We start from the raw sequence: 12,642 nt of genomic DNA on the forward strand, positions 1-12,642 counted from the left end.
CTCTCTCTTTTGTGTAGTATTTCTGCTTTTCTAAGTGATCTGTCTTATCAGTTAGAAAAGAAGAAATTTTTTTGGCAAAGAAGCATCCAATAGGGAACACACTTGCTTAGAAGAAGTACGTTGAAAAATGTCAATCTGGTTTCCTTTTTTTAACCACTTAAAAATATTAAGATTCTTCACAGACTTTTTGCAAGCCATCTCTTACACACAGTATTTCAAACTGTATCTAAATTAAAGGAATATCATCCAGTCAAGCGAGGTCCTTTCTTCAGGTAATACATTTAGTGAAACCCATTTTAATTATTCTAGGACAGATACTTTGCTTTCTTGCATGCACTGACCTATTCTCCATATATTTGTTCTAATTTCACATGTTTTAGAACATTCAGCACAAAATAGTTCCTTAAAGGTATTATAATCATTAGCATCCTTTAGAAGTGGTGAGTTATAAAAAAAAATGTTGCTTCCCTTATCTTACAGCAAATAACACTGGCCAACAAAAAAAAATGTTTTTTTTCTGCTGACTTTTATATGAGACTTGTTTTTTACTAATTTGGGTGCGCTGATTTCAAATATCAAACCCATTTTTCTCTATCATGTCAGGTGTTTCCTCTATGGCATTTTCTTTTTGCTAATTTGTAAGTTTTTGATAGTTTTTAGGAGGCAGTACTATTTAGAGGATCAAAAAAATCGATTTTTTAATATTATTTTCTAAAAGTATGTACTTTTAAAAATCTGTTCCTAACTTTTTATCAAGACATTCGAAAAATTCCCGAAGATATAGCCTATTATTCAAAGCGGTGCGCAGATCAGAATCGGAGCGCTCACCGCTCTCGCTTGTTAGTAAACGAATAAATGCATAAGAATCTGCAACGGCATGTACTGGCGCTTTGAATGCGAGAGAGGCCAATAACCGACCTAATACATTTAGGTGATGAAAAGTAGGCTGACAACTGCCTAAAACAAATGAATGCTATATGCGTCATAGCGGACAAAGAATGATTGAAATCAGTCAATCGTTAATCGATCGTGAAAGTATGATGAGCGCTTATAACATTTCAATAAAGTCTCTGGTTTTTTTTGTCTTGTTAATTGCATGTTAGTCGGCAGTGAAGAAAATACATCATGTCTACTACTCGAAATTGTGTCAATAGTGTGGATTCCTTCTGCTACATTTGTGACAGCTTTACTGTTCCCAGTCAAAGGACAAATATCACTGATTTTGTTAAGAAAGTGTACTTTGCATACTTTGATGTAAAAATTGCAGATCAGGACAAGTCATGGGCCCCAAATAAAGTGTGTAAGTCATGTGTAGAAAATTTACGACAGTGGAGCAAGGGAAAACGCCAAAAATTAGCTTTTGGCATTCCAATGATTTGGCGTGAACCGAAAAATCACGTAGATGATTGCTATTTTTGTTTAGTTCAGACTTCTGGTTATAATAAGAAGAATAAGAAAAAATTGTGTATCCAAATCTCGTCAGTTGCTCATTCCAATGAAATAGCCATGCCAATTTATAAAGGACTTCCTTTACTGGAGAACGAGCATGATCGGGATATGCCAGATGTTCTTGAGGAGCAAGACCCGGATGTTGATTTAGACAATGAAAATTTAATTTCTAGTTCTGGACCGCAACGTTTTACTCAAGCGGAATTGAATGACTTAGTAAGAGATTTGGGCCTATCAAAGGAATCATCGGAATTGTTAGCTTCAAGATTAAATGAAAAAAACTTACTGGAGCAAGATACGAAGATAACTTTTTATCGTAGCAGGGAAAGTAATCTTGTACAATATTTTAAACACGAGTGTGAGTTTGTTTACTGTAAAATGTGTCAGGTTTACTTACTGAAATGAGTGTTGTACAATATCGTCCAAATGAATGGTGTTTATTTATCGACAGTTCAAGCAGAAGTCTCAAGTGTGTCTTACTACACAATGGGAATGTATATGGCTCAATTCCTATTGCTATTCAGTCCACTTAAAGGAAACATATGAGGATATTAAAAAGGTTCTGAAGTTATTAAAATATACAGACCATAACTGGATCATCTGTGTGGATCTTAAAATGGCGAACTTTTTACTTGGCTTTCAAAGAGGATATACAAAGTTTCCGTGTTTTCTATGCTTCTGGGATAGTCGAGCTGGAAACCAACACTGGAGTCAGAAACATTGGCCTCTTAGAATATCCTTAAATGTTGGAGAACAGAATATTATAAATCAACCTTTAATCGACAAAGAAAAAATCATTTTTCCACCTCTACACATCAAACTAGGTCTTATGAAGCAGTATGTTAAAGCTTTAGATTTACAAGGTGACTGTTTCCAATACATATGTGAAAAATTTCCATGACTTAGTTATGAAAAAATTAAAGCCGGTGTAATTTGATGGACCGCAAATTAGAACTTTAATGAGAGACCCAAATTTCATCAACTCTATGAACGAAATTGAGAAAGAGGCCTGGACTTCATTTACGATGGTTGCGAATAATTTTCTTGGAAACAAAAAAGTGTGCAATTACAAAGATCTAGTGAAAACAATGCTTGAAAATTTCCTGCGGCTAGGTTGCAACATGAGCATAAAGCTTCATTTCCTATACAGTCATCTTGATAGATTTCCCGAGAATTTAGGTGCTGTAAGCGATGAACAAGGCGAAAGATTTCATCAAGACTTGAAAACTATGGAAGATCGGTACCAAGGAAGATGGGATTCTCACATGATGGCTGATTACTGTTGAAGTATTCAAAGGGATTGCCAAAACAGAACACACAGCAGAAATTGGTACACACAAAAATTTATTCCCTGAAACTCATGTGTAAGTAAAATTGTTATTTTTTTATAAATATTGTTAAATAGTTATGTATCTAATTATCGGCCTCTCTTGCATTCAAAGCGCCAGTACGTGCCGTTACAGGTTCTTACGCATTTATTCCTTTACTAACAAGCGAGAGTGGTGAGCGCTCTGATTCTGATCTGCGCACAGCTTTGAATAATAGGCTATATCTTTGGGAATTTTTCGAATTTCTTGATAAAAAGTTAGGATACTTTCAGAAAATAATATTAAAAAATCGATTTTTTTGATCCTCTAAATAGTACTGCCTCCTTAAAACTATCAAAAACTTACAAATTAGCAAAAAGAAAATGCCATAGAAGAAACACCTGACATGATAGAGAAAAATGGGTTTGATATTTGAAATCAGCGTACCCAAATTAGTAAAAAACAAGTCTCATATAAAAGTCAGCAAAAATTGTGTTGGGCTGTGTAATCATTAAACAATGGACTAATGTCCATTTTTCCAAATATCTAACTCTTTCATCTTGTTCAAAAAATATTTCTGTTGAATGATCACATCAACAGTAAATTTAGGCATCATAAAAATAGGATTAACTGATTTTATAAATTCATCCTCTTTTATAGGTTTCCACTAACACCACTACTTCACAGTAGGTCAATTTCTAAAATCTAAACAAGATTAGCCTTTGTCACCTTTCACTCTCGACTATTCACAATCAATTATAATCTTGTTAGCCATGCCATTTAAGTTATGGCATAGGCAGGTCGTAACATAAAGTACACAGCTGACCCAAAATCAATGGCAGAATTATAAACAACTGAAAATATGTGGTTGCCACCTATGCAAGGAAATGCATAGAAACACAAAAAGATCTCTGAAAGGTGGGATAAAAATTTTGACCATCCAATGTAGTTGAAAGAGCATTTAAAGAGATTTCAGGATTCATGTTAGTAGTAGGATGCTACATAAAGAGATGTACAGTTTTGGTTTCTATGAAAGGGAAGCTACATGTCAAGAAAAGAATTTGAATGCAGCAACTACATTGGCATAAATAACATCTTGACCTGAAACCTGACTCTGAAAGTTCATGATGTGGAGCAACAAATCATGCTACAGTGTTTTTTATTCATATGGGTGAGTATATGAAATAAGTTTGCCAAATGCTGCCGTGGGAATGCCTTATGCCTCAGTGTATCATACCAGATACAAAGTTGGTGGAAAAGGCACAATAATCTGGAATGTTTCTCTTGTATGCATAGTTTTCCATTTGAAGGTAAGTGAGATGGTCATAAACAGGTGGCTAGGCTTCCTAGCTTAGAAACTCAGGTTCCTGTTCCTTTTTCAAAGTGGCACATGGCACATAAACTAGTATGGCAATGCACATGGTTGAAATCAAAAATACATTTGTTGAATGTATTTCTGGAATAAAGTTGAAAGGATTGTGGAGCACTGTGTGTATGTGTATGCAGTGGAAGAAACACATATTGGAGTTTGACAGATCTGTCAAATTATAATAATTTTATCTAAATGATACTGATATTCAATCATTTTTATTCTAATATTTTCATATATAAGTAGAGAATGAATGAGGAGAATATTCCAAGAACATGAACATACTGACTAATTTCTAATTTGCATGCATGTGAAAAAGAGAGACATATTCAAGAGTCAATAGAACACTCATCCAATACTGTTTTATTGATTAACTGTTATTTTTATCATGCAACAACTGAAACTGAAAGTAACTGAAAATATACTTACCGCTTTCGGAATGCTCATTAGTTTTTGTTTCTATGAAATAGCTTACACCTTGCCCTTTACTTGTAGTGGCCACAATAGTGACTCTATATTTGGTATTGGATTTTAGTCCTACTAATTTTGCTCTAGTTTCACGAGGATCTGTAATTGGAGGTTGCCTTTCTGCTTTTTGACCCAACTCTGTCCCATTAACTATATATATATATTTAAAAAAATGCTTAATAGTAACGAAGAGTAATAATAAAATTTTATAATTAAAACAAAAATATTAATACAGTTAACTCTCATTCTAGCAAACACCATTATAGTGAGCACTAGCACTATAAGAGAACACTGTTATAACCAATTCTCATCATGACAAACTACTGAAATGTCCAAAGCACATCAATGCTATTTTTTCTAAGGAAAATTCATTATACCAAAGTTTCCATTCTAACAAACTATTTCTTTGTTTTCCATGGTCTGCTATATGAGAGCTGTCCATATTAGAATCTGACGTTCAGTTTTTATTATTATTATTATTATTCAGGCCTCCATGGAGTCAAAAGACTCATCATGGGAGATCTTTCCTAAGAACATAAAGTTTGTCAAGACTCATCGAAGGGAGGTCCCTCCCCCCTAAGAAACACAAAGCCTATCATACCACTCCTTCAACTCATTGACCGTTCTCGCTCTCACCAGTCCATCAGGCAATGCATTCCATGGTTCAACCACCCTCCACACAAAGAAACCACTCCTCACCCTCTTGTTCACAATTTCCTTTCGTAACTTCCAGGGATGGCCTCTTGTCATCACTCCTTCCCACTGTTCAACCAAGCGAAAGAACTCCCCAGTGTCAACCCTGTAACCACCTCTCAACAGTTTAAAAGTCTCAATCATATCACCTCTCCTTCTTCTGTCCACCAAACTCTGCAGTCCAAAATTGTACAGTCCAGAAACTATCTTTGTCATCCGTCTTTGTACCCTTTCCACATTTAATTTATCCCCTTCATATCCTGGGGACCAATCTGAGAACAATAGTCTAAGTGTGGTCTGATCAGAGACTTCTACAATGGAATGATAACCCTTTATCTCTGCAGGTCAGTGTCCTTCTCATAATTGTAGAAATCCTCTGTGTTACCTTCACCACCTTTGCAATATGTCCCCTAAATTTCAGGTTTCTATCAATCATCAACCCCCCAGATCTCTTGTCTCCCCTACTTCCTCCAGTATAACTCCTCTCATAGAGAATGCAGCATCCCATCGATTTTTCCCAAACCTCAAGACCTTACATTTTGCTGCACGAAACCAAAAACCCCATTCATTTGCCCATCTATCTAGCTTATTCAAATCCTCTTGCAGGGCTACCACATCTGCACTATTACTAATAATCCTTCCCAGCTTCTCATCATCCGCAAACAACTGAATATCCCCTTGCAATCCACTGGCAATGTCATTGATATAAAGGTTAAACAATATAGGTCCTAGTACTGAGCCCTGTGGGACCCCACTTGTAACCCTCTGCCTCCATGAAACTGTTCCACCATACACAACTCTCTGATACCTATCATACAGCCAATCCTGAATCCACTTGACCAATCTGACATCCAGACCCATGTGCTGCAACTTAGATATCAGCTTATCATGTGGCACCCTGTCAAATGCCTTTGCTAAGTCTAAGAAAATTGCAGTATATGCCTTTTCCTCATCTAATGTTCTTGTAACTTTATTATAAAAGGCTAGCCGATTGCTAAAACAAGAGCGCCCTTTCACAAATCCATGTTGACTCTCACAGATAACATTACCCTCATCTGCCCAATGCTGTATACGGTCCCTCACTACTTTCTCCAAGATCTTAACTACTGATGACACAAAAACTGTAGTATAATTAGACACTTCCAGTCTGTTACCACCCTTATGCAATGGCACTATCTTACCTTCCTTCCATTCCATGGGCACCTTTCCCGCAGCTAGAATTGCATTGAAAAGTGAGGTTAAAGGCACTGTCAGTTCCCTAGCACATTCTCTCAAAACTCATGGTGAAATACTATTCATTCCCAAAGCTTTACTGACATCCATCCAGAGTACTCAGTATCTGAAACACACTCTCCTCCTGTACCTCTAAATCTCGAATCTGTCCTATCCCTCTAGCATTAAAACTGACTCCTCTAGGATGAAATACTCCAATAAAGTGTTCATTTGAACAATTCCACCATATCCTCTGCATCAGTCACTCTATTCCCATTTTCATCCCACAATATCATTCTTCCACAGTCATTTCTCCTCCTACTGGCCACATAGCTAAAAAATTCCCTAGGATTTTCTTTGGATCTTAGGGCCAGTCTCCTCTCATATTCCAGTTTCGCTTTCCTTACCACACTAGTCACTCTTCTGGCCTGTGTCTTATATTCTTCATGCATCTTCTCTTCACCTGTCTCCTTATATCTCTTCCATAACCTCTTTTTCGCATGCAATTCTTGTTTAATATTGTTTGTCATCCACTTTACTCCAAATTGTGTCTTCTTCTTCACTCGTGGTATACAACTTACCATTGCTGCTTTCAAATATTCTTTCACATTCACAATTTCCCATGCACTAATGATATCCCAGCCTTCCAATTCCTCCCTCCATGAAACTTCCCGAAGTTGACGTCTAAGACTATTATAATCACCTGCTTTATAATTCCACATACGTTCCTGTCTCTTTGATACTCCTGCATGTCTATTCATTTTCCAAGTCAAAACCATATGGTCACTCTCTCCAACTGGTGGGAGAGATGTCATCTCAGTTATTATCAACTCTTCTGATGCTATAACCAAATCCAAAACTCTTGAACCTCTTGTTCTCTCTGTTACATGTTGCCTTTTGTCCATTTGTCCCTGAAGAATTCTAGAAATTGCATTCTTCTATTGCTACATGCATCTTCCTCCCTCTAATTTATACTACTGTTGTTAAAATCTCCCATAACAATCATTCTTCTTGCACTTGCCAAACTTAACTGTCTAAACATCTCCTGGTCCCCATCCTCTTGTGCTCCTGTGTCTGTAGCAACACCCCACTAAATATCCTGTCTTGCCCACCTCTACCTCACACCATATGCTCTAAAAATCATTTGTCTCACTGCCTTCCAAAGCCTCCACTCTTAGAGGACATCGGTAATCACTTATCATAAGCAGTACCCCAACACCACGCTTTCCCCTCCTATCCTGCAGAAAAATGCTGTACCCAGCAACTTCTATTCTTGTTATTATATCCTCTTCTGTCAGCTTCGTCTCAGCGATCCCAATAATTTTTGGCCAGGCTATCTGCGCCACAAATTCCTCTCCTTTATTCCGGATACTCCTGGGATTTTTTTTTTTTTTTCGAGCAAAAGAAGAGAATTAAAAAAATTCCAGAACATAAAATATTGCATTACAGCAAATGAAGCAGTATCCAACACAACTAGTTTTAAGATATTTTAATTTCCTTATTTCTTCTTTAGCAGTATTATTATTATTATTATACTGTACCTCAAGAACCCCGAACTTACATAGCACCTAAGTAGTTATACCATCAATATATTTATTAAATGTATTCAAGGAGAATATATTCACTGATAAACTTTTCACAGATCTCACTGCCCATCATTCTATTCCACTGACTTGTCCATGGTAGGAAAAAATTCAAGTTGAATTGGATTTTCTCCATAGTAGGAGAAAATCCAAGTTGAATGTTTGTTGATCACACACTTGCTCAGCTTCCAGAGATGATGCTTGTTATTTCTCCCTCTCTATTTCTCTACCTACCAGGAAATGAGAAAAAATCTATCCTCATACAAACTTGCATATTTATATCACACACCTCCCCCCTCTCTCTCTCTCTCTCCCCCTCCTTCATATATTTATCAAACTTTGAATCTTCATTCCATCTCTGTTCTAACATACAGCATTCAAAACAGTAAGATAATATATTGATTATCTGCTTTAAAACTTTTTTTCTTGTGTCCTCATTTGTATGGAACCCATGAAAAATTATTTAGTGAGTGGACAGATATCCACTATGACACTGTTCACTTCATCAGTTAATTTTAGCAATTAACTAACAACTGAACTTTTATTAGTTATTAATTTCTTAAAAGTAATTCACTTATTTACTTTGGTTTATTTTTAATCCAAACAAAAGCAGCTATAGTTGCAACAATTTAATTCATAATTTAAGAGCACCTTAATAGTGCAAATTGAAAAATAATGAGTCAAAGAAACCTTCAGCTGGAAAATACCTAACTTTGATCACAGCCATAAACAGAGAACCATTATATGGACCTCTTTCATATGTATCCTTCTGTGAGAAGTGGATGAGTTCAAATAATGAGTGATTACTTCACTAAGACCTATCAACTAACTGTATGTAATATGGTACTCAGTGCTACCACTACATTGGATAGAGATAGAGATGAATAAGAATTCAACAACAGGGACAAATGGAATATTGGCGCATATTATCATCATCATCATCATCATTATTATTATTATTATTCAGGCCTCCATGGAGTCAAGAGATTCATTGTGGGAGGTCCTTCCTAAGAAACACAAAGTCTATCATAACACTCCTTGAACTCATTGACAGTTCTTGTACTCACCACTCTATCAGGCAATGAATTCCACGGTTCCACCACCATCCATGCAAAGCCACTCCTCACCTGCTCGCAGATTTCTTTCATACTTTCCAGGGATGGCCCCAGGTCATTGCTCCTTCCCGCTGCTCCACCAAAACAAGCGAAAGAACTCCCCAGTGTCCACCCTGTAACTGCCTCTCAAAAGCTTAAAAGTCTTGATTATATCACCTCTCCTTCTTCTATCCACCAAACTCTGCAGTCCACATTCCCTCAGCCGATCCTCATAATTAACATTGTACAGTCCTGAAACCATCTTTGTTATCCACCTTTGCACCCTTTCCACAGTTAATCTATCCCCTTCAAATCCTGGGGACCAAATTTGAGAACAATAGTCTAAGTGTGGTCTGATCAGTGTCTTATACAACGGAATGATAACTTTTGATACTCCTGCATGACTATTCATCTTTCATATCAAAGCCACATGGTCACTCTCTCCAACTGGGGGGAGGGGAGATGTTATCTTAGTTATTATCAGCTCTTCTGATGCTATGACCAAATCCAAAACTCTTGAACCTCTTTGTTCCCTCTATTACATGTTGCCTAAGACATTTGTTCCTCAAGAATTCTAGAAATTCCATTCCCTTATTACTACATGCATTTCCCCCTTCCCGGCTTAAACTGCTATAGTTAAAATCTCCCATAACAATTATTCTTCTTGCACTTGCCAAGCTCAACTGCCTAAACATCTCCTGCTCCCTACCCTCTTTACTCCTTGGCTTGTAGCAACACCCCACTAAATATCCTGTCTTGCCCACCTCTCCCTCACACCATATACTTTCAGAACCAGTAGTGTCACTGCCTTCCAAAGCCTCCACTCTTAGAGGACATAAATTATCATCGCCATACTAGTCACTATCCTGGCCTTAGTCTTATATTCTTCATGCATCTGCTCTCCACCCCTCTTCTTATATCTCTTCCATAATCTCTTTTTCACCTGCAGTTCCTGTTTGATATTGTTTGTTATCCACTTTACACCAAATTGTGTCTGCTTCTTCCATCATGGAATACAGTATACTATTGCTACTAACAAATATTCCTTCACCATTTCCCAAGCACTAATGATATCCTGGCCTTCTAATTCTGCCCTCCACTGAACTGCCCCAAGTTGATATCTAAGACTATTATAATCACCCACCTTATAATTCCACATGTTCCCTTTTCTTTGATACTACTGCATCTATTCATCACGTTTTCCCCTCCTATCCTGCCAAAATATGCTGTACCCTGCTACTTCTATTCCCGTTATTATATCATCTTCCGTCAACTATGTCTCAGTGATCCCAACAATATGCTAAAAGAAAATTCTGCTGAACTGGCTAAGTGCTTGTCATGTTTGTTTAACTTGTGCATCAGCTTAGGAAAGATCCAATAGGAATGGAAAAAAATGTATGATAGTTCCATTGTAGAAGGTGATGCAAAAACTGGATCTAATTAGTGATCATTACCGGTATCCCTGGGGTAGTGAAGATTTAAAGAAGATGGTAAGAACTCACATACAGAAATAAGTTGAAAAACAAGCCACACATTGCAAAGAACAGCATTGGTTTACTAAAGATAGATCATGTTTGAACAATTTGGTCATATTTTATAATAATGTTATAGATGAGTTGGATAAAAGGAATGGATACACTTATGATACTTCTGGACTATGCTAAGGCATTTGATAGAGTATCACATGAAAGGCTGCTGCATAAACTAGAGAATATTATTATTATTACTCCAGGCCTACATGGAGTCACAAGACGCATCATGGAAAGTCCACCTTAGACAACAAAGCCTATCATACCACTCCTTAAACTCATTTGCCATTTACATATTCATCACTCTATCGGGCAATGAATTCCACAGTCCAACCACCCTCCATAGAAAAAAAGCCACTTCTCACATTCCTGCTCACCACCTCCTTTTGTAACTTCCAGGGATGACCTACTGTCCTTGTTATATGCCTCTGTACCCTCTCAGAGTTAATTTATCCACTTCATATTTCAGTGACCATATCTGAGAACAACAGTCCACATGGCCTGATCAGGGCTTTATGTAATGGAATAACCACTCTCAAAGTCATCTTAGAAATGCAGCAATTCTCTGGGTTGTCTTCCCGACTTTTATAATATGTGCCCTAAACTTCAAATATTTATAGACAATCACCCCAGAATCTCTGACCTCATCCACTTGGATCCACCAGTACAGTATGTAGCCTCTTACCTACTGATCCCAAATTTAGCTTCATTACACTGAAATCCCCATTCATTTAAAAATCCTTCCAGCTTATTTAAATATAAAGTATAGGCTTCATTTCGGCAATATAAACACTATTCAAATTAAGGGGATATTAAATCCCACATTGTTTTAAAACTGAATAAGAAACTCAAAGATTGTAATCAGAGAGTTTCACGCTGAATATAGTAAACTATAAAGTATCGGCGAATTACTAGCGTGAGCTAATGCAGTAGTCCTAGTACGTAGTACATTCTTTGGCAACTCGTTGCAAAGGTGGCAGAAGTTCAGATCGCTATTCTTAGGTATTTTCCATAATGTAAAAACACATTTCCTAGGAAATGTGTTTTTACATTATGGAAAATTACATTACACATTTCCTTCCAGCTTATTCAAATCCTCTTGAAGAGCCAAACCAACATCACTATTACTAATAACCCTCCCAAGCTTCACATCATCTACAAATAATTCAATATCTCACTACAACCCAGTGACAGTATCATTGACATAAAGGATAAAAACCAAGGTCCCAGTACTTATCCTTGCTCAACCCCACTTGTGACTTTTGTCTTTCTTGATATAGCTCTTCCATGCACAACCCTCTGATATCTTTCAGACAAGATCTAATTTTCAATCCACTTCACTAATCTGATATCTAACCTGATGTATTGCAATTTAAACATCAACTTATCATGTGGCATCCTATCAAATACTCTTGTAAAATATCCCCAAAATTGCCTGTATGTGCATTTCTGTCATCAACTGCTCTTCTTACTTTATTATAAGAGGCAACAAATTACTGAAACAAGAGCACCCTTTAATAAATCCATGCCGACTTTCACAGATACCATTACCCTACTCTGCCCAACTTTCTATATGACCCCTTACTAATTTCTCCAAAACCTTAACAACTACAAAAGAAATACAAACTGGTCCATAGTTTGATGTCTGCATTCTACCCCTTCCACCCTTGTTCAATGGCACTATCTTGCCCTCCTGCTCGTTGGGCACTTTCCCAGTACATAGGCTTTCACTGAACAGCCAGGTCAAAGGAGCTGCCAGATATTCTCTCAAAGCACACTGTGAAATCCCATTCATTCCCACTGCCTTATTGACTTCAGAGTACTTAGTATTTCAAACATATTCTACTCAGGCACATCTAAGCCTTCAATGCACCATTTATTTCCACCACTCTCACATCTCAAAATAACATAAGATTTGAAAAGCAAGGTTGGTGAAGA

The 12,642-nt window shown here is 37.0% G+C and overlaps 1 protein-coding gene across 4 annotated transcripts in view; it reads right to left on the reverse strand.

The window, feature by feature from the left end:
- LOC150106214 (neuroglian-like) overlaps window positions 1–12,642 on the reverse strand; it is an 888,579-nt gene that overhangs the window by 180,691 nt on the left and 695,246 nt on the right. For all 4 annotated transcript variants that reach the window (XR_016548353.1, XM_090393042.1, XM_090393040.1 and 1 more), the window contains one exon: window positions 4,555–4,743. Coding sequence is in view for 3 of the 4 variants with exons in the window: in XM_090393042.1 (XP_090249168.1) it covers window positions 4,555–4,743 (189 nt within the window). In the remaining variant the exon portion in view is untranslated. The remainder of the gene's footprint in view (window positions 1–4,554; window positions 4,744–12,642) is intronic.

The sequence above is a fragment of the Typopeltis vanoorti genome, chromosome 5 (genome assembly GCF_054136105.1).
Source record: "Typopeltis vanoorti isolate ZY-2024b chromosome 5, IOZ_Tvanoo_1.0, whole genome shotgun sequence".
Classification (NCBI taxonomy): domain Eukaryota; kingdom Metazoa; phylum Arthropoda; class Arachnida; order Uropygi; family Thelyphonidae; genus Typopeltis; species Typopeltis vanoorti.